The sequence below is a fragment of the Furipterus horrens genome, unplaced genomic scaffold, assembly GCF_987537825.1.
Source record: "Furipterus horrens unplaced genomic scaffold, mFurHor1.1.pri manual_scaffold_7, whole genome shotgun sequence".
Taxonomy (NCBI): Eukaryota; Metazoa; Chordata; class Mammalia; order Chiroptera; family Furipteridae; genus Furipterus; species Furipterus horrens.
The window spans coordinates 43,810,007-43,833,446 of NW_028327177.1; the positions used below are offsets into that span (position 1 = coordinate 43,810,007).

The window sequence follows — 23,440 nt, forward strand, 5'->3', positions numbered from 1 at the left end:
AAATATATATTAGTTTACCAAAATATAACACCACTGGGCTTGCTGGTTGAATAAAAATATTTCTTGGGTAAAATGCTGTTACTCTCTTAGATCATCACTGAGAAAAATGTATTTAAAAAATTAAGTTCCTCAGAAGAAAGCTGCCACATAAATATTAATGACAGTACTAGGGTATTTTACAAAAGCTATACTTTACATGTTTTTGGTATTTAATACTTTTTTTTTTTTTTTTTTTTTTTTTTATAAATAAGACCAGCATGTTATTTTTCAGTTTAAAATAAAATATCTTGCCCTGGCTGGTGTGGGTCAGTTGGCTGGGCGTCATCCTTCAAAGTGAAAAGTCGCTAGTTCAATTCCCGGACAGGGCACATGCTTGGGTTGTGGGTTTGGTCCCCAGTCAGGGCATCTACAAAAGTCAACAAATCAATGTTCCTCTCTCACATTGATGTTTCTCTCCCTCTCTTCCCCCTTCCTTCCTCTCTCTTTAAAAAAATATCAAAAAGCATGTCCTTGGGTGAGGATAAAAAATAAATAAATACAATACAATAAATTAAAATAAAAAATATCTTCACTCTTTAGTTTCCAACTAACTTTACTATCAAGAGTGGAAAAGAGCAAGGACCAAGACGTGTCCCTAGAAACTGCATCACAAGCAAGTCTCCATGGCATCATTGAACTGAAGTTTCAGTAGTTAAGTCACCATATTTGGCCAAGTTCCCTTCTTTATGTATACGCCAAGAATCTTTACATAGCTAAATGGATCCCTAAATCCTTCAAGAGTCATTTAGAGGAAGTACTTCCTCCAAATTCCTGCTCACTGCACAAGGGCCATGCATACCCAACAGAAAACGCATTGAAAACAAGAATGCAAATCCCCATATTTCAGCTCCATGAATCCCTCCATGTGCAAAATGGCATCCTCTCAGCCAACAGAGATCTTTGTTTTTATTTTCAATATTAACTGCCAATATTTGAAAGCTATAAGGACACCTGGGGAGAACACAAGGAAAAAACAGGAGAAAAATACATACTTAATAAAAAAGTAGAGGGGAAAACAGAGAAGGAAAACTCTGATTCCAAAAAACCTCCGCTGCCTTGCGGCATACCTCTTCAGGGGAAAGGCTAAGGGAGTAAACCCTGACAGAAAATCCGGAGCCGGAGTCCCTAAGGCGGTTTGACGTTGTAGTCAACACCGGCAACTCCTGCGGCGCACCTGAAGCCAAGCTGTATTGACTCCGTCTTTCCCTTGGATCCTTCAGCTGCGAAGAGAGGGGGGGTCTGCTGCATGGGCAACAGCAGACCCTCCATATCACCCTGCCCAGGCTCTGTAGCTTCAGCTTCACTGGAGAGGACACCCCAGCGACATCGCAAGATGTCGATTCAATACGGGAGGAGACAGATACCGTGTCACTCCCGAGTCGGACTGCACAGCCATTCTCGGCGGTGCAGATAGACTCTTAAGAAGCTACACCATCGTCTCTCGAGACGGACGGCTGCCGACGAGAGGGGAAAAAAGATATGTTAAAAATTAAAAAGGAAGAATATGGCCCATTTGTCTCATCATTAAGAGTTTAAACATCTTTTTCTGAAATGCTGAACATTTTTTTCTATTTCACTACCATTCTATAATAACAGTTTCTAGGCAAATTCTGTTAGGTTCTCCTGCACAGGCAAAACAAACGTAACTTTATTTTGGTTGCCAAAAAGGCCAGTTCACTGGTGAGAAGGACCCCATAAAGACACACAAGGAAAATCAGCCCCCAATGACGACAGCCACCCTTTCTCACATCCTTTATTACTACTGCTTATGTGAATGACACAGAACAAGCTGTCTCTCTGTCACAGACACAATGCAGAGCGAGCCAGACCACCAGTGGGTCACTTTCATCACCACCACCCAAAGGACAACACATTTCTTTGTAGAACTTCACCAATGATGTGGCACACAGGCTGAACAGGAAAGATGTGAGTGCTCTGCACTGCATTTTTCACTACACTTCTCTTTATTCCCTCTATTTAGCCCTCTGTAGGAAAATTATTTTCTGTATAAACAAATTCATCAAGTTAACTTATTCAGGGATGGAAATAACTGGTATCATGTAACATTTTGCAAAACAAAATTGCCACTGCTGTATTCCAGTGCTTAAAAGCAGACTGCTATGGCACTTAAACCCCAGTACTAAGATAACCCAAACCCCCTATTACCTTCATCACTGCATATTCAATTTACATAATTATTCTGCTATGTTATTCAGAATTACATGTAGTTGTATGCATTCTACTCATCCTTGCTTCAGGATGCTATTTCCTTTCCAGACTTAGCAGAACAATGAGACCACAATTCAACATACTCAATTCATCTGACCAACAGAAACCCTGTGGCTCAACAAAGTAATGGATTGGTTTGTTAATCTACTGAAAATCTCTACTCCATTACCATACTCCTAGACAGGCATCCCCATCAACAACAGGGAAGTCCCTCAGGAATGTCCTCACCACAATTCATTGTAAATCAGCAAGTGGCCCTATAAGTCACCAGGGCCAACAGAGGTGCCGCTAACTCCTTCGGTGCCCCCTCAATATGGCTTCCTGAGCCTCTGGGCCACGTTACATCAGCCCCCTTTTCACAAGGTGGGGGGGGGATCAACTAGACTTTCTTCTTAGGAGAAAATAATCACATGCTCTTTCTCCTATCAAAAGCATGTGACTCTAGTGCAAAGCCATTACTCAGATTCGACAATGCCAAAAATGTACTCTGCAGAGACAACTCAAACTTCATGATGGGCATCTGAGACCATGCAGACGGGGTCTGCGCTGAGGTGCCTCTAGAGGATAAAGATAGGTCTGTACCTGTACCAAGGAGGAATGAGTGTCTAGCACTCACTGAACTTGATGGCCCAAGTTCCTAAGAGTTGTTTAGCTGGCAGGGAAATTTTAACAAGTTTCATTGTTAAATACAGCATTTTAATATCCGCCCCAGTGTACTCTAGGGTATGCTGAAGTACATTTTTAAAACTAGGGCCAGTTCTATGTAGGCTCAGATCTTGAAAGAATATACTTGGAAATTTATGCCCAGATCCATGATATAGTGGGTTTTTCTTTTCTTGCTTATCAATTTTTACCATTAAGTGATAGATTTAAAAAATTAAGATACAAACTTAAGACAGATACATCTTGAGGTTAAAACTAGTCTTGATGCTACATTTTCTCAGCTCTCTAAAGCTTCTTTAGAATACACTATCATTTTACATTTAAAAAAATACATGTTTTTTAGATTTTGCTTCGATGTCTTTCTCCAGAATAAGTACATACTTTCTCATTTCACAATAGTTAGATTTAGGCAATTATATATTTTCAAAACCTTTCGTAAGTCACCCAAATTCTAACCAAGTCCTTCTTGCTCAGATCCCTAATATTAACACAGTGCCTACAAATAGAAAGTGATTCATGAAATATTTCTTAAATGAATAAAAACTGAATTTATAATGGGTTGTGAGTTTAGAAGAGTGTTCATAAGGAGAAAATAATAATGACTTTCAATTAAGAGACCACACAATAAGGCATGAAATAACATTCATAAATAAATGAAAATATTAAGTTACCTATAATATTTGAGTTATTGAATATAATTCAGTTAATTTGACACCATAAAAAGTAGTGATGGCAAGAATTTTTAAATGATGATTCAAACTTTCAAAACAGAAAAATGTATTTGGGGTTCAGATATTTTCAGCAGGAAGTTGAAAATCCAAGTTTGTTCTTTTGCTTTGCAGCATGTACAGTCACAGAAATCATCTCCTCACTTTGTGTACCTGCTCATGCATACACAGAAAAGCCTACAAGAGGAGGTTTACAGGCCAGAAAGCTCAAAAAGTTCACACTGAGAACATGAATCACGGAACAGAGCATGCAGATACACACACGGGTAGGAGGTGGAGCATGTTTTCTAATGGAGTTTGCAAACAGGTTCAGATTAACCAAGTCTGACCATACTTCCATCTGGAAACTATATTTCCTAACATGAGCCATATTCTGAAAAATAGATTCAGATGTTTGGAACTGGTTCAGAACAGTTGTAAGAAATGTTCAGTACAAATGAAAAAAATTAGTCTTCAATGTCTTCTCCTCTCAGCTTTTCTTACTGAGTAAATATGCCTTCTGGGGGGTCAGAGTTGGTGGGGGGAGCACAAAGGGGAAGTATGGAGTGGAGGAGGCAATTGCCTAGAACCTAAACTTCATGCTCTTCTTGAATGCATATCTAATGGAAAACTGCCATTTGATTTCTCCCATGTTGCCCACTAGGACCTGCCCCTGGAAGCCTTACTCCACCAAGTAGAATTAAATCTCCTGCTTACAACTTTTGGGAATCGGAACTGAAAAGCTTCATGAAATATAGTGACCTGCCTTGCTTGTATAATCATTCTTTCCCAGTTTTGCACTGTCACTGACAATAAGGTTGTTGGTCTACACTCAAAAATAATTGTGCTGATGACTTGTCTGTTTTTTAAATGACAAATTTTCACAAAATACAAGAAAGTCATTTTAAAATAATAACTTTTCCCAGTAAAGTCTAAAATTTATCAACCAAATCAATAGTTAATAATAATTGACTCCTAAATTTCAAATGCATAAAAATCCTAACTTTTTAGTTTGGACATCAAAGAAAGAAACTCAACAGTGTTAATGATAATCAAAGTGTTCCCTTCTCTGTCCCACCCCCAATTCACAGGCTGCTCGTTTCTGAGCTGTGTTTGGTGATAACTGGCGTTTCTGCACACAGCCTACCTTGACTTTTTGCTGGACTTGGGTTTTGGCGTGGCAGTTTTTGCTTTCTTTTCCTTTGGCTCTTTGGGAATCTTAGGGGCTTTCGGGGTCCTGGGTTCCTTGGGCTCTTTTTTCTCCTTGGGTTCTTTCAGTTCCTTCGGATCTTTTTTTGCCTTCGGCCTTTTCTTTTTCTTTTTCTCTTCTTGAGACCCATCTAATGAGGTCCTATTTAGTTCTTGGTTATCAACCCCACCAGGAAAGTCATCTTTACCAAAACTTTTACTGGGATCGTCTGCAACAATGTGGTTGTTTTTCTTTTTCTTCTTCTTTTGCTGTGGCTGCTGCTCTACTGACGGCAGGTAATCCTCACTCTTCACTAGCTGAGTGTTCGGTCCACTAACCTGAGTCATATCCGGCACTGGTTTCTCTAGAAAGGGCTCCGACGGAGAATGCTAAGAGACACAAATAGGAATTGAAATTAGTTTATCATTCCTCGTAGTGAAGAAAGGAACTGAAAGCAACTGGCTGGTGTTTCTGAAACTTACTCCATACTCAAGGTAGCAAATATTTTACCAATTATATAGTTGTAAAATGTTAATCACTTTCTATCAAGAAAAAACCCCCAAAACCTGTATTTTTTTTTTAACAAGAAAGCTTTCAAATAAACAGTAAAAAGAGACAACTTAGTAATACAGCAAATAGTTCAGCAAGAAAAAAACATTCTCATTTGGCTACAGACACTGTCCATTCTTTTTAGCAGCCTGTATAGGAAATGATGAACAACAAACTAGCAACAAAAACTAAAGCATGTGGTATGAATTCACACAGAATTCTTTTCCCCATGTGGGTATGGGAACTCAAAGTAAAGATAAATAATTAAGCCACTGTTAAAAAGACCAAGTGTAATGAGTGAGCACTGCAAGGTTCAGGTTCTGTGAAAGTTTTAATGTGAACACATAAATCTTACACAGTACAGGTCATTTTTGATTTAAATAACATCAAAATGCCAAATTAAAAGCACACATCCAGAATTAATGGCTTCAAATTGGTTAAATTTCTTGTACTAATATGAAATGTAGATATTGTTTTCATAAATTATTAAGTTTTACATTCCCATGTTTCACTGAAGGTAAGAGAACCCTCTGAGCCATTTCGGCATGCATTGCAGGAGACGACATTCACTTCATGTTTACCCAGAGAAGAGGACAACTGGGATGGGAAGCTCAGCAATCAGCTGAGATCAGAGTCAGTGACTCAGCCTGGCAGTTCACGGTGCAAGCGAGGGCAGGGGTAGAGTGTTATCTCCACTGGCAATTATGATGTCCAATGAAACTTTACATTCTGAGATAGATACTTGGAAATGTTATTAATATATCTGCAAATGCCACTCGTCTTCTGCCTTTTTCATCAAGTCTCTAGACACTTAATAGTAACTATAATATAAACAGGAACCACAGTAATAGCTGCCAGGGTTTACTGAACAATCTTACTATGTGCTAGACATGTGCTAAGTACGTCACATCCCTGACACCATTCAAGCCCCACACCAGCCCTGAGAGCTAGCTATGGTCACTGACACTCTTAAGATGCAGTGATGAGCCCAAGGAGTTACAGATGATAAGTGACAGAACTGAAACTGACATCCAAGCTGATGGCTGCAGAGCCCACGGTCCTCACCACAGCACCTCCAAAGGAGAAGGCAGGAGAGGCCAGGGCCAGGTCTGCAGAGGACTAGTGAGTAACTCAGAAGTTATGGCTTACCATCAGCAAGTACATAAATTAAACTCCAATACAACTAACATTTACAGAGCATCTATTTCATGCCATGTACTGAGCTGAATGCTTCCAGAGTTGATTCACCTGAATCCCACAAGAAAGATGCGATCATTTTCCCCCATCTTTCAGAAAGTAAAGTTTGAGCAGGTTATGTGACCACCCAAGGCCACACAGCAGGAAACAGAGCAGAGATTTGAGACTAGCTTTCCGAAATCCAGACTCTGTCCATCTCCTGAAATCTTATACATGGGTATCCTTCTGAGAAAGGCTCCACGGGTATCATCTGATTTCCAAAGTGTTTGGTGACCCAAAAACCACTTAAAAAAAAAAAAAAATCACTGCCGGAGAAGAGAGTAGTTACACTGTTTCCCTTCAATTCTCCATCTGCACAAGTACAGGAGAAAGGGCCCAGAACTATGAGGTAAGAGATAAAAATTCCAGTCTAGGCGCTGCCATTAGCTCTGTTATCTGGGGAAAATCATTGCACCCGTCTGGGGTTCATTTTCTTCAACTGCAAAATGAAGGATCTGGGTATTAGAAGAACCTTGAAGATGAGGATACATAACAAGAGACAGAAGCCAGGGCACCAGTCTGAGCAGAGCACACAGAAGCAATTCTACATGAGCAGGTTCTCTACAGGGAGAGCACATCTAACCCAATCCTGAGAAAACGTATCCCTGACCTAGATATTTCCCTCACAAACACTCTTTAATTGTTACATATTATTTTCTAATGTAAATCAAAAAGAAAAAGCCATAATTTTTTGTAAGGAACATAGAGGTCAACCTTATTTGGGACAAGCTATTTTCCAGGAAATGGAAGAAAAAGCATTCCCTGGAAAGGGGAGGAAAGAGAAAAGTCTACCAGTAAACAATGCTTAGAGCTCAGAGTGGGAATTAATTCCGGTGTGTGTACCTGTCTCTAATCTACACGGCATTGACTCCGGCAGCCAAGTGCCAGCTTCTGATGAGAGGCGCCTGATGCACACTGATGAATTAGAAAAAGTGTAAGACACCAAATACAAAAGGACTAAAAATTCATTTACATACTTCAGCATAGAGATGATTTTAGATGCTCCTTTCAGTAATAAATGAAGCCACAAATTAGTTATCCCTTAAAAGTTTTAATCTTTTATAAGAAGGAGAAAATGTAAAGATTAAATACAAAAAAACCTATTAATCCTGCTTCATATGCAGCAGAATTATGTTTTGGTACTATTTTGAAATCAGGTGAAAAAGGTGCTCAGAAATATTATAGTGTTTACCAGACCTACATCTCCTTAAATCTTTTAGAGAAAAGCTGTTTTTGTAAACATTTAACAAAGAACAGATGGCCTGCCTTAATCATGTGGGGGAAAAACCTGGAGCTCACAGTAATACCCTGACAAAGTCTCCCCGCCTCAGCCGTGTCCTGTCCTGTCCTCTCCCCCACCCCCACCACGCATGGTATAGTCTTCTCTAACGCTATTTAATTTTACAGCGGACATTTTTCCATCAATTCCCACTGCCTGACAGGTAATCAATGCCATTAACATCTGATATTACCATACAGGGCATTCCTAAAACCTCTCATTTATTAGAGTAAAGGTGGAGAATATTAGATACCAAAGGTATTTTTAAATACACCCTATGAGACTTTCTGCTTGACACATTTTCTATCATACATCCGTGTGCTTGTTGGAATAGTATGGAATATATAAGGACCAGGCGCCATAAACTTTTGGAACTAAAACAGAATGACTGATATTTAAACTCTAAATGAAAATGATCCAAGGTGTGTATGTGTGTGTTGTCAAAAAAAATTACCATAAACTAAAGGTAATTATTTTTATCCTTAAATTTCATTTTTCGTAACATACAAATTACACACATGCACATAAATGTATCTTATATAAAACAGCAGGATGGACAGAATGCAATTTAACCAAAGGAGAGCTAAGGTGGGGAACTGTTACCCTTAAGCAAAGGTGGCCCAAAATGTTCAGGAGCGTGAAAAGGTAGGGAGGAACTTTTCCTCTATTGCAAGTGTGCTCTTCCTTCAACATTCATCAGCATTTTCTGATTTATCCAATTTAATCATGTTGTGCCTTCATTAGATTCTTGAAGCCTCAACCTGTTAGTGATGTTGAGTAACATGAGTGAACAACATGATATTAACAGGGTGCCCTGTTCCCCAAGTGTGCAATCTCTACAAGCTAACATTTTGTAATACAAGACATCCATGGATATTTTGTTTGCTCAGTGATGCAAACAAGACTAAAATCAAAATACTACTTTATGAAAAAGAAAAGATACTACTAACTGGATAAGAGTGACATGTTCCTTCTGGGAGACACGTACGTGCCTCCCCACAAATTAAGCTGGAGGGAGGAACCTGTACTCTCAGACAATCTAAGATTCTGGTGGAGAAGTGACAGACTAATTATGATCCAAGGAACAACAAATACAAGCTTAAAGCACACTAAACTATGATTTAAATGATTTGTAGAAATATAAATATTAAGTACTCATTTAAGATTGAAACTTATTTAAATGGCTTTGGAAACACATTTCTATTACTGACATCCTTCACTCTTATTTTTCCAATACTTCCCAGGCTCTTGATCCCAACACTCTTTTAAAACGGAATTCCAGTATGAAAACTAAAGTTCAATCTTCAGCCAAAGAATGTTCAAGGGCTCAGTAAGTCCTGTTGAGATTTTAACACCCTTTTCTTGCCAATGACATTGATAAAAAGAAGCAGCACTCAATATTTGGTGTTCGATTCATTTACTCATTCAACAAATACTTGAGGATATAACAGTAATCAAGGCAGCTACAGGAGCGGCCAGGTGACGGCAGAGCACCTGACCCAGGCTGCCCTTGAGGAGGCTTCCTGAAAAAAAGTCAGCCAGGTGGTGGCCCAGGGTCACTTCCTGGATGGGCTCAGCCTTAAATGAATCATGCCTGAGATTGGTTGACTAAAGGCATAAAAATGTATTACAAGCAAATTTTTAAAACCTTCTTAGTGTTTGGGGGGGGGGGGGGCGGGGGGATAGATCAAAATGAGCAGATAGATATTAGTCTAAATAGTCAACTAAAATAATTTTTAACATTGATTCTTTGATATAAAATAAGTATAAAATATTCTTAAGAAGAGAATCAAGGGTTGGAATGTTTTTTGGTTGGCTAAATTTGGTATTAGAGTCAGGGCCTCAGGTTCAAGCCTTTTATATTAGTATTCAGCTTATTTTTAATAATTTCTAGGAAAAAGTATATATTGAATGAATACATTTATGAACCAAATCAAGAAGTGAACAACATCGGAATTGTTGGTCATATGAATTAAGAAGGTAAAATACAGAGAACACTTTTAAGTTTAGGATATTAAAAGCTGTCACATGAAAAGATTCTGGTCATGTGAGTTTAGAGATTTCTTGGCTAAACAAAATCAAATGGTTTTCATCATTGCAAAACTCTCCAAGTACTTTCTACACTGAAGGGAGATGGTACAAAGTGTGTCCTAAAGGTTTCAACCACAGCATCCCTTTTCCCAAGACTATCTTGAAGAAAAATGGTCTTCAAAATATACTTTGAATTATACTGATATAGGCTAAAGTAGGGTAAAATCATCTGCTCCTCTAGGGTGGGGTTAAATACGTGTGTGTGCGCGTGGGTGCGTGCGTGCGCGCGCGCGCGTGTGTGTGTGTGTGTGTGTGTGTGTGTGTGTTGCCTTCCTGGGTGGGGATAAATACGTATGTGTGTCCCTGTTTGCCTCAAAACAGTGATTATCAAATGTTTTATAAGATAGTGTATGACTCTATGAGCAAATATAATGTTATATAAAATATACTTGAACAGCTCACTGAATTGGCAGTTTCTTCTATGTGCAATTTAAGTCACTGGTATGAATAAAATTGGAATATTAGTAGAATCATATAATGATGACATATAAGTTCTGTTATAGACACAGTCAAGATAATTACCAAGTTAAATAAAGTTAATGTTGAGATATCATAATGTAATAATTTATCATTAAATTTCATAATTAAATATTTTAAATTACTAATGAAATATCTCATTTAAAAATCATCTGAAGACATTTTTGAACCTCTGGTGTTCTGCCTGTGTTTTTAAACTGTCCTTAGAATAGATTTGCCATAAGATAAAATCTTAGAGCTACAAATTAACATGAGCTGCTTTTCTGGCATCTCAATCACAAACACATTTTGAATTAGTAGAGTCCCAAATAATGAACCAAGTGGTTATGCTTTATTTAATGTTAAATAGTTTCACATCAAATATTGAATACTGACCATCTTCTAGGTATTTAGGAGCAAAACTCTACTATAGGAACTGTAACAAATAGCATTTTTAATATGTAAAATACTATGTCACAGTGCTTTTACAGTCACTTTGACATTCTAGAATAACACAGCACTGAAATTCCACTCATGTTAACCCTTTTCTAAGTGCTTGAGAAATTCCATGTAAACTTGTTCTCTATGCTGACCAAGCTGCCACATGCCCTGTGGTACCTGCATGGCTGCCTCCATCCTGGCCCCACTCAGAGTGATGGCACAAAGGGTACAGGGTGCACTGGTGTTCAGGGAGAGCTGGGACTGCCAGGCAGTCCTACAGCCCTCCTAGGACACTGTACTGAGTGTACCATGTTCTCCGCTAAGCATCTTACCTACCTCTTCTCCTAGTACTGATCATAACCCCATGAAGTTGGTGAGATAGTGATAGAATTGCTCTATTATAAATGGCGCTTTAAGATGAACTTACCCAAAGGTACCACAGTTAGAAAATAGCAAACCTGAAATTCTGGAGTGCGTGTAAAGGTGACCATGGGCCACACGTAGCTGCAGAGGGGCAGCAGGGTCTCCCAGCCCAGCTGTGGCCACAGCACAAGCCCGGGAAGCTGCTGGCTATCTTTCTCCAAAACCATACAGGTCTTAGTTCTAAGACCCTTCCCCTAATCTACAGGCTAAACTGACTTTTAAGTTAATACAAATTTGGAATTTTTCCTTCAAAGGGTCAGAGGAAAATTCTAGTTTAGTTTCAAACTAAAGCTGTAGAGAATCACTAACTTTTCTCCCAAAGATAAAAATGTGGATAAGAACTGAAATTCATATTGTACGTTGCAGCTAACAAACATTATCCAGTTTGAATCTCAAAATCACCCTGTTTGACAGAAGCTGAACTCAATTCAATTAGCCTGATTTGTCCCAGGAACTGAACTGAGTCTTCCAGAACCAAAAAAAAGATTAAAAAAAAAAAATTAATCCCATTGCCTGCTCTCCCTTGAAAACTCTCCCAAAATCACCTTCAAAAAAAATAGCTTATGTGATTTTTTTAATTCAATCTACTATATTTCAAGGAATCTAATGTAGTCAGTTCTTTTCTCCAGTTTGGTAAAAGATCATTCTACTTCTTAGGAAAAACACCAGATGAAGTAGCAGGATTGCATTTAAGGACCATGTCATTGAAATAATGTGTCTATACACATAAATACACACACACACTTAGGGCACAGAATTGAACTGATGTTAAACTGAACATACTTGCGATATATCTCAATTGCTTCATAAATGCTTGGAAAAATTAGCTTACTTGTTTATATAAGACTTGAATTATATTTTTACTTGTGTTAGTTTTTGAAAAAGTGTATCCAGGTAATCAGACTGTATTCTGATCTTGAAAATCATTTCCTGAAGTACTTTTAATTGAAGGGAAAAAAATGTAGAGGGGCCAGTAGAACCTATCACTACTTTGAGCAGGGGAGAAACACAAACCACCCCAAATTTAACACAATTCAAAGCCTACTACAGTAATGGTAAATAACTTCTTAGGTCTCCTGGGCCACCAACAAAGGGGTAGCCCCCAGGACACAGCAGGTCTGCTTAGAGACTACATCCATTCTCCTCCAATAGCACCCCCCACCCCCCCCAAAAAAAGCAGGGTCTGCAAAATGGACATCATGGTGTCTCTGACTAACAATAAGCAAACCAAAATATGAACCCATTTGAGGAGTCTGCGATACAGTCATTTTCACTCTCTTGTAAATTTCGTAGTACCTTAAGGCAGTAAATTATAAAGTGCTGTAAGTTTTGCTAAACATTACTTTCTAGAAGTAAAATTGTTAAAAAAATAATGAATATGCTCGGGGTCTTTAACAAAGTCAATTTTACTCTCTCCCTTCCCACTTCCTTCTTTCTTTTCTTCACTACCTTTCATGTAGTGTTCTCTTAGTTGACTGGACTCAACAGACGAATGAGAATATACAGACCCAACTCCCAGTTCACAGGCATTTTTGGCAAACCAGCTCTTAGGGCCACATTGTTCTCAAATGAGCATGTGGAGGCTTGAATTGGGCAGCAGCCATCTAGACCCGAAACAACCCAGCTTACTAGGGATCAAACTCAGCAAAACACAAGACAACAATGCTTCAGGGCTGGCCAACACGTTTTGCATAAACAAAACCTATTCAAACACAGTAAACAGAATGACCAAACTTACATACTAAAAAGTTAAGCTCAATCTTAAAATTCTTTGCTGTACACTTACACCGTATTTTGCTATCACTGGTATACTACCCTATAAAGGTCGATATTAAAAGCAACTTACTATGCTATTCCTATGAATTTAAACAGTCAAAACTTCAACAGGTTGAAAGGAAGGTGTGTCTTTACCTAACACTGAACAAACCCAGGGGTTTGTGTAGAAATCAGAATAGAACAATCTTTAAGGGGGAAAAAGTCAATTTACAAGGAGCTTAATGATAAAGCTAATTTACACACTCTAGGCAAGTTCTCCAGGCTTCAGAGAATGACAGTTTAGCAAATCTAGTTGGCAATATATGCTTAATGACTACTTTGGTCCTCAGAGAAGGAAAACTCTGACTCCAAAAAACCTCCGCTGCCTTGCGGCATACCTCTTCAGGGGAAAGGCTAAGGGAGTAAACCCCGACAGAAAATCCGGAGCCGGAGTCCCTAAGGCGGTTTGACGTTGTAGTCAACACCGGCAACTCCTGCGGCGCACCTGAAGCCAAGCTGTATTGACTCCGTCTTTCCCTTGGATCCTTCAGCTGCGAAGAGAGGGGGGGTCTGCTGCATGGGCAACAGCAGACCCTCCATATCACCCTGCCCAGGCTCTGTAGCTTCAGCGTCATCGCGGGATGTCGATTCAACACGGGAGGAGACAGATACAATGTCACTCCCGAGTCGGACTGCACAACCATTCTCGGCGGTGCAGATAGACTCTTGGGAAGCTACACCATCGTCTCTCGAGACGGACGGCTGCCGACGACGACGACTTTGGTCCTATAAAAACTCACCCACATCTTGTAGGCAGTAGAATTCAAGGTGGCCTCATGCTCTCCTCCTTTTGACTGTGGGGGAACCTGTGGCTTCTGGCAACAGAACATGGCAAAGGGAGAAGAATTTCACAGGTGTGATAAGGTCCCTAATCAGTTGGTTCTGACTTACTCAAAGGGAAGATTATCCTGGCTGGGCCTGACTTAATCAGGGGAGGTGTGTAAAGCAAGTGATAGTAGGGGGAAACCCACTGCGGTGGGGAACTGCAAGTAGCCTTGAAGAGCAGTGGGCGGGTCACAGCTGGCAAGTACTGAAGCCCCAGTCATAGCAACAGGAAATGAATTATGTCAACAACCCGAATGAACTTGGAAGCAGAATCTTCCCTAGTCGACCTTTCAGATTAGAATGGAACCCTGACACCTGAGCAATGCTGTGCTCAAACCCTGGCTTGCAGAAACTGGCAGATAAGAAAGGCTAAGAAATTTGTTACACAACAATGAAAAACTAAACACATACTTTAGCATCCTCTGCAACTCTCATCTGAAATTTGTTCAGTCTTTTTTCCCACCCAGGATTCCCTTTCCATGCTTGACATGTGTCCTTCCACATAAAGACAGGCAGTTCAGGAGCATCTCCTTATACCTTTGTAATGATGCTGCAGCTGATGGTAACACTGAGCCCTTTTGTGACAAGCAAGCTTCCAGGTTCACAGCAACCTTATGAAATTATCCCCATTTTATAAATGAGAAAATTAAGGCACACAAAAAGGTTAAGAAATTTGCCCAGAGTCACAAAAAGCTGGTTCTAAGAAGAGTCAGGATTCAGCGAAGGCAACCTCTCTGCAGAGCTCACGTCTCCACCATTATGCCTACTTGCCTAATCGCAGCAGCTCGTGCACTCCGGCTGAAGTATCTCCAAAAGGAGGAAGCTGTAGGGCAGGGAGAGCCGGACAGAGGTGGATCCCACTGGGACCTGAAGAGCCCAGATGAAGCAAGGGGCGTGGCTGTCAACAGGCAAGCTGCAGCCTGACATTGTTAGATGCTTAACTACCACTCAAACCATCACAGGAAGGGGATTTTTAAAAGAAAATAAATTCATTTTCAAATAAAAAAGTATTAGAAACTGCACTACAAACAATATTAAAGGCTCTTGATACTTATTTTAAAAGAAGTCACATCAGAAACAGTCAGTTAACACTTTAAAGGGGATGGTGTCCCCATGACTCCTTCCAGCTGGAATTACACATGAAACAGAAGATACCAAAGCAATTAAGTATTTTATAAACACTGCTGAAGGGTCAAAAAGAGGGAGGTTCATTCACTGACTAATAACGCGGTAATAAACAAACAGCAATGTTATGCAACTGAGAAAATTGTTATAATTGAATCTACACAGCTGGGCACGAATAGAAGAAGCCTGCTTATATATATTAGCTCACAAATGCTTTGTGTGGGTAAGCTTTAGTTTTAGAACTGTTTCAGATCTGAGTCCCTTGTATAGATTTTTTTTTCTTATATGAATACAATTCCATAATTACAACTGCAAAACAGACAATAACTTAAGAAACTGCTCCACAGATTATTTGCTGTTCTATTTATACTACAGAGAAATAAGTGTGTACTGAGAGGTTTGAAAGTTAAGCTTTCCTGAGATGTCCTCACTTTAGATCTGTTCTGGAGATACTTTCTTTACCTTGTTGTGTGCAGGCATATGAATAATGAATGACTTTGCCTCCCAAGCATACTAGAGGGAAAAGCCCAGAACAAAGTGGCTTTTCACATTTTAACATTTAGCTCCCACTGTGTTCTTGGAGTTTCCTTCACACCTTGGTATTTTCCCCTTTGAGAATATAGGCAGAAAAACGCTGCCAATTACCATATTTAAGTGTATACATGTGTGTCCTCTAGAGACAAGAGTCGTTCCCATATTTCCCAGCATTAGCATCAGAGAAACATTACTCTCTCAGATTCAAGAATGAGCCTGGTAGAAATCCACCATCCTCCCGTCAATTAAATGTAGTTAACACATTGCGTACGGGTGGCGAGAATTCTGTTCATTTCTAAAAGGCATTTAAATTCCCCAGTATGCAACGTGTTAAAATGCAAACTGAAACAAAACAAATTTCTTTTTGGAAGATATTCTAGCTAGATATTACACTTATCACTACATGGAAATTTTTTTTAATTGCATGACTAAAATCTGAACGATTTTGTGATCTATGTCAAGTTCCCGGCTGCATAAAATCTAACAAACTTCAAACAAAAATGGATGATTAGCTAACCAACAGGGCAGAGGTAAAAATGTATCTTCTACAGGCGCACATTTTACATCAATGATATCTATTTTTATGAGATAAAAGTACTAAAGCTTTAATGGTGGCAATTAAAACAGCCAAGAGTTTGAGTAGCTCAATGGCTGAGTCACAGACCTTTTACCTATAATGGGATCCATTATATCCCTGAACTCAGTTTGAGGGAGTGAAAGAGGAACAGATTTTTAAATATGGTTATAAAACAGCAGTACCCTCTGAACTAAGCTGTTTTAGTTTCAACTGCTGTATGATTTACCCTGCACCTTAACGTCAACATCCATTCAGCATCTTCTTTATAGTTCTTAGATACTTATGTCTATTTAAAAATATCTGAATAATTTGAAAATGCTACAAAGATGCTATTATGTAATCATCTGTGTTTGAGTAATTTCTCTTTTAATTTATTTACATTTAAAATGTTTATGTTCTAAAAATGTTTGTTCTAAAAATGTATAACTGCAGATGACTTCTGACAAAATATCATCATTTGTGCCTAAAATATTTAGTTTGAGATTGTCTTTTAAAATACAATTTAGAGGGGGTGAATAGAATGTAATTTGCAATAAGGTGGATATGTTCTGGCAAAGAAGTGGGGTTTTTTTATGGCAGTTTAACATTATTCAAAAATATTAGGATAATAAGCTCTGTAGTTGCAAAATTTAATAATCAACTAAACACTAACCACTTCTCAAATTGAAGAACCTTAGATGTTCTCTTTGGCTACTATCATAGCACATTCAGAAATGTAAATAGAAATTATCACGGGAACAATCTCACAAGTTTTTGTATGTTACTATCATCATCCCCAGGGACAAATGACAAACAGAAAACCACTCACAGAATGGACTTACCTCTAACCAAGAAATACCAAAGGAACAGGAATGGGGGACAGTCATAGAGCAGCCTTGGCCCAGATGATCCAAAGATCTCTCAGGGCTGTATGGGTCTGCAGCCCCACCAGCATTAGATGGAGAGCACCAGACACTTACTTGGGTATATATATATTCCTCTCCATGCTGGCAGCTCTTTTTCAGTAAGATGCCAAAAGGAAGAACAGCAAGATGGACTTAAGGATTCACTGTTAGGGTTGGTTTTTGACCATTTCCTCTGTGGAAGCTTTACCAGTCAAATGGGAAGACAATCATCTCAAGATGCCCCAACTTCCTCATCTGTGACATGAAGTTGGGTGACCTGATTTACGAGCCCCCTCATCCCAACTCTAAAACTAGGTCTCTACTGTTAAACTCTGGTTTCAGTCCTCCTCAAATGATAAGTACCCACACGTCTAAAAAAGACATGAGCGTTTGTAAGGGGGAGTGGGGAGGTGAAGATCATTTCAGAGAGAAATATTAAGGAACTGTCTCAGATAAACACGAAAAATAAAACTAATCAAAAAACCTACAGTAGAAAGCCCAAAATTACATGATATGAGAATTAGTACAACAAAATCTAAAAATACAGTTTACTTTCCCCATAAAAAAAGGAAAACTTTCAGAACAGTAATAATCTCATGTCATATACTTAATGAATGTCTACTAGGTTTTCTCACATTAAATTTAGTCTCTGCTGAACATAACATGTTTGTGAGCCTCTGAAGTCATAGATCCAAACCAAATCAACCATGGAGAGGTGACAGACTGGGCAAGGATTAAAGAAAAAGAAACAGAAGTCACTCAGCACGAGCCCCAAGACCTTGAGAAATCATGTACAAGAGCCACTGCACAGGGTAAGTCTCTCACCCAGAAAAGGTCTGCTGAGACTTTTGGAGGGGGACAGTGCTGAACTCAGGGACACAAGGACAGGGAATTTTCAAGGACCTGAATGCCTCAGGGCACAGCTGAGAATGCAGCCTGCAGCAGCAAATCTTCAACTGAGTGCCGTGAGCTTCCAAGGCCAAAAACACCAGCCAAGACATACCCTACACAGGCTTCAAATCACCCTGCAGCCACACACTTGAAAATAGTCATCGAAATGAAGTCCACCCTACAGAATGATTTAAATGACTATACCCCCCAAATTTATCTACCAACCTATTTTATTTGCTTCCTGCCTTTCCACATTCCCCACATCTCCCTCTAGCTCTCATCACCTTTCTTTGCTCCCTTCAGAGCAGAATCCTTGACAATATCTGCCGTCTTCTCCCCTCTTCCACTCGCTCTTAAATTTGTTCTAACCACACTAATATTCTACAAAAACAGCTCTCATCAAGGTGACCTCCGGTGGCCTGCTCTCTGCCTCTCACTGCTCCTGACCTGTCAGCAGGACCTGGCACAGCTGCTCACTCCCAGCTTCCTCACATGACTTCTTCTAGGACAGCCCTCTCTCCTCCTGCCTTGCAGGCTCTTTCCTTACTGGTTTCTCATCAGCTTCTTGACCTGTAACTGCTGAGATGCCCCAACCCTTCATGTTTGGATCTAGCTCTGTCTATGCATCGTCCCTCGTCAGGTGCCACTGCTCTCAATACTACCTATTGGCTGTGATTCCCCAAGTTCTTCACAGACCACTCCCTTGAGCTCTCTACTTCTCTATCCAGCTGTGTATTTGATATATCCACTTGGATGGGCCAATACGCATCTCAAATTTAATGCATTCTAAAACAAGTTCTTGATTTCTCCACTAAATTCCATCTCTGTAAATTGTTATTCCATCAGCAGGAGAAGTCAAATATGTGGAGTCATCCCTGATTCTTCATTTAGTCTCACAAACCTCCTTCAATCCAATCCGTAAATCCTATTGGCTCCACCTTCAATATAGAAAATATCTCAACCACCTCTCCTACCACTCTCCTGTCCAAGGACTGTAAGGCCTTGCCTGGGCTACTAGAGGAGCCCCTACAACTGACTCCCTGATTTGCAGTCCTGTCCCACAGACAGACAATTTCCTATAGTCTGAGCAATCCTTTTAAAAAGCAAATTCAATCATGCTGCACCACATCCATTCAAAATCTCCAATACTTTCTCATTTCATTCACAGTAAAATCTAAAGTCCTCACCATGGCCTACAAGGCCTTAAATGATATGGACTCCTGTTACCCTACTAATCTTACCTCCTATCATTCTCCCCCTTGCTTTCCTCCCCTCCAACTGCATTGTTCCTTGCTTTCCATCCGACAACAAAGGGCAAGGGCCCTTCTACCTCAGGGTCTTTGCACAGAGTGCCTCTGCTCTCAGAGCTCTCTCCCAAGTGTCTCCATGGTCCCTCCCTGCTTCCTTCAGGTCTTAGGCACCAGTATGGTAAAGCAAATGTGACAAAATGTTAACTGTGTGATTTTAAGTGAAGGATAAACATGTGCTTGTGGCATTATTTATTCCTTCAACTTTTCTGTACATTGAAAATTTTTCAAAAGTCAAAGTTGGAAGGGAAAAGCCTCTTTCTCATCACAATATTATTCTCCTTTGTACCTGCTGCTAACCATTCCTCCCTCATTCACCCTTTCCTGACTCTTCCTCTAATGTTTTCCCCTACATTTCGGAGTGCCTCTGGATTCCACTGTCCACATGACACAGTCCAGCAGACCCAGACACTTGTGTCCACCTGAGACTGGGTAGTCTCCCCAGCACCTGAAGATCAGCAGGCCAAAGTCACTCTCCCCCTTTTAACAACCCTGCTTTCTTGTCTTGGTTCATGTCACCATGATTCCCCATCACCCAGCCTTGCTTCTTCCTCATCCTCTTTGGACACATCCAAATGGTGGTTAAGGCCTGCCTCTCCTCCATCCACAACTCTAGGCCCAGCCTGCACCAAAGGGCTTCTTTGCTAGTCTTGCTCCTGTTAGATTGACCTTCTTCAATGTAGGGTAGTCCCCCCTTATCCACTGCTTCACTTCCCATGGTTTTCATTACCTGAAAGCATTAAATGGAAAATTCCAGAAATAAACAAGTAACGAATAAGTTTTCACTTGCATATGGTTCTGAGTGGTGTGATGAAACCTCAAACCATCTTGCTCTGTCCCACCTGAGATGTGAATCACCCCTCTGTCAGACTCTCAGGGCTGCACATCCCCCGCCAGGCAGTCGCTCAGGAGCCATCTCAATGGTCAGCGCCACAGTGGCAGTGTCTCAGTGCTTGTCTTCAAGCAACTTATTTTACTCAGTAATGGCCTCAAACATATTCACATATATTACTATGACTGTTCTATTTTATTATTAAGTTATTGTTGTTAATCTCTTACAGGGCCCAATTTATACATTAAACTTCATCATAGGTATGTATGTATGTATGTATAGAAAAAAAAAAAAAAAAAAACCACAGTATATATACAGGATTTGATACTATCTGTGGTTTCCCATCCACTGGGGGTATTGGAACATATCCCTGTGGATAAGGGGGGACTACTGTACTCTCTGTATCATAACAGAGAGATTATTTTAAAACATAAATCACCTATGCTGCTTCTCTTTGTATAATTTGTCAATGATTCTCCATCAATTACATTTAAAACTGAGATCTCACTGGCTGGTGAGGGTCTTGTCCATGCCCACCTTTCCAGCCCTGTGGCCTGCATCTCTCCACCACACACATTGGCACCCCCTGTCTATAGCTGCAGTCACACAAATACACTCTGTTCTTTCCCAACAGTGCTGGTAAACAGGTCACTCCTCCTGCCTGGAATGTCATTTCTTACTCTCCCCTCCCAGATAAATTTGACTCAATCTTTAAATCTCACTTGAAACATAACCTCTTCCTGAGGCCTTCTCTGATCTCTCTAGGTGGAGTCAAATACTCTCACAAAGCCAAGTAACATTTTTCACATTACTTGACTATTTATTATAAGATTTTTCTAGCCCTTTCAACTGTGAGCCCCTGAAGGACAGCAGCATGTCACACTCCTGTTCTTATACATACAGGAGTACATATAAACAGGAATGTGTGTGAGATGTGATACATACCATAGGTTCAGTATTTATTGACTGAATATCAAAATCTCCCCAAAGCTCCTTCAAATATTAACACGGATGTCACATCACCACCCTCTGTCCTGACCACACATGCTCTCCAGGGACCCCACCACCTCATTCACTTATATCCTGCAGCAGCTGTAGCTCCGAGGTGCCCAGAAGAGTGTCTGAAACCACTTGGAACTAATCAATGCATACATAAATAAATGACATTGACTACTCCAAGGCAATGTTGAAACATCTGCCATCCTTTCAAAGGACCATGTTCTTCCCTAATTCAAGTACCACCTTTCTCCTGGCCCTTTATAATAATTAAACTGTGTATCTACTCCCATGCAAGTCTTCATTTCCCTCCTTTCATTGCAGTTACATCACTCACAAACTGGGATTTTTTTTTTCCCTTTATTTTTATTGTTGACATTAATATGAATGTCCCCACTTCCCCCCTTTGTCTACCTCCACCCACCCCCTGCCCCCTTTCCTCTGGCCATCACCACACTGTTGTTTATATCTATGAATTATGCATGTAGGAAGAGATTATTTTTATACTTCCACAACCTCATGTAGTGACTAGCATGTTGTAAATGCTCAATAATGTTGCCTAATGAATGAATGAATGAACTGAATGAATACATATGGTTTTCATCTCATCTTTGAATATCCTAAATAAGATTCAACAGGCAAGAAATGTTGCCTCTCTACTGTGAACTAATTACAATCACTCACCTCATTCCCAGAAAGAGGCTGCCCAACACAAGCACTCCCTGGAAAAAGACCTAAAAAAAGTTCTCAGAATCTGACCTCCAAAAATAAAAAGGTACAAACATTTTCTCATAATTGCTGAACTATATTGATCATATTTTTATCAAAAACAGCTTATAATTTTATTATGGTAATTTTAAAATAAACTTTAAAACTCTAATGGCTTTGAACTGTGAAGTATTTCAGTCACTTTAGATGGAGGTTAAGGTATGTTTGAAAATGTTGACACATGTGCTTTACTCCTTTTGGCTCTGACCATAGCCCATCTACTGGAGGGGGTGGGGAGAGGACTATCTATGCTCTGCTGAAGCCCAAGGTCAGCCCTTGAGCCAGAGAAAGGGGAGGAGACACAGAGGTCTGAGTGGGCAAAGGGCTGGGTGGAGAATGGAGCATCCGTGGGGTCTATGCTGGATTTAAAGGGCTTCTGTTCCATTCCCAGGCCCCAAGACTAAGCTTAGTATTCATGAAACCCAATGACTAACCCTCAAATTCCAAACTTAACTCATCATTTTATCTCCTCCCCCTCTGTTCCTGAGAACAAACAAAACAAAAATCTTGTGTTCTTTTTCCTAAATTCTTCTACCTGCCTGTGAGGCCACCACCACTCACCTAGTACCCAAGCAAGAACTGTGGTGATCCAATTTCACCTCCACAACTTCTCCGTGCACACTGCCACTGGCTTAACTCAAGACCTGTGACCCCCGCCCCCCAGCCATCTTTTCCCAAGGCCCTCACTGTCCAAGGCAGCAGTTACCAGACACACATGACTACTGAACACTTGAAATGTGCAGGTCTGAACTGAGAAGTGCTAGCAGTGTAAAATAGCATCACATCTCAAAGACTTAGAACAACAAAAAAGAACATAAACTATCTTGTTACATATTAAGTATTATTTGTAGAAAAAATATTCAAATATTACATGCTGAAACAATGTTTTGAATGTCACATTAAATAATATATATTAAAATCTATGTCAAGGCGCAGTGATAAAGCAAAAAAGGAAAAACAAAAAAAACTCATGGACACAGACAACAGTATGATCACCAAAGGGAAGGGAGATGGGGGAGGTAGAAGAGGGTAAAGAGAAGATAAATGGTGATAGACTTGACTTGGGGGGTGAACATACAATACTCAGATGATATACTATATAATTGTACACCTGAAATCTATATAATTTTATTAACCAATATCACCCCAATAAATTCAATTTAAAAATTCTATTTAACTGGGTTTTGTTTTTTGCTTTTTTGATGTGACAACTGGACAGTTTTACACAATATATGTGGCTCACATCCTGTTCCCACTGGACGGTGCTGCTCAGGACAGCCTTCAGTTTCTTTGCTGGCCTCACCCCTGCAGTCTCATCTTCTCTGCCCCTCACAGTCCTCCAGGTTGCTGCCTGTGATCCTCAGTCCTGGATGACTTCTACCCATCAGGTACAATTCAGCCCAGAAGGCACCTTCTCAGCAAAATGTCTCTGCATATCATTCTCTCCACACACACCCTCGCAAGACACCTGTTCTCTCCTAAACCTCTCTCATTGCATGTTGCACATTAGACAAACTATAAAATGTATGTGCCATGTACTGAGGATATGACAGATAAGATAACAACGGACAGGAGCCCTGACCT

The 23,440-nt window shown here is 40.0% G+C and overlaps 1 protein-coding gene across 2 annotated transcripts in view; it reads right to left on the reverse strand.

Moving 5' to 3' along the window:
- Positions 1–23,440, reverse strand: part of CHD7 (chromodomain helicase DNA binding protein 7) — a 199,361-nt gene that overhangs the window by 83,675 nt on the left and 92,246 nt on the right. For both annotated transcript variants that reach the window (XM_090283655.1, XM_090283654.1), the window contains exon 3: positions 4,786–5,216. In XM_090283655.1, the coding sequence (XP_090139781.1) occupies positions 4,786–5,216 (431 nt within the window). The remainder of the gene's footprint in view (positions 1–4,785; positions 5,217–23,440) is intronic.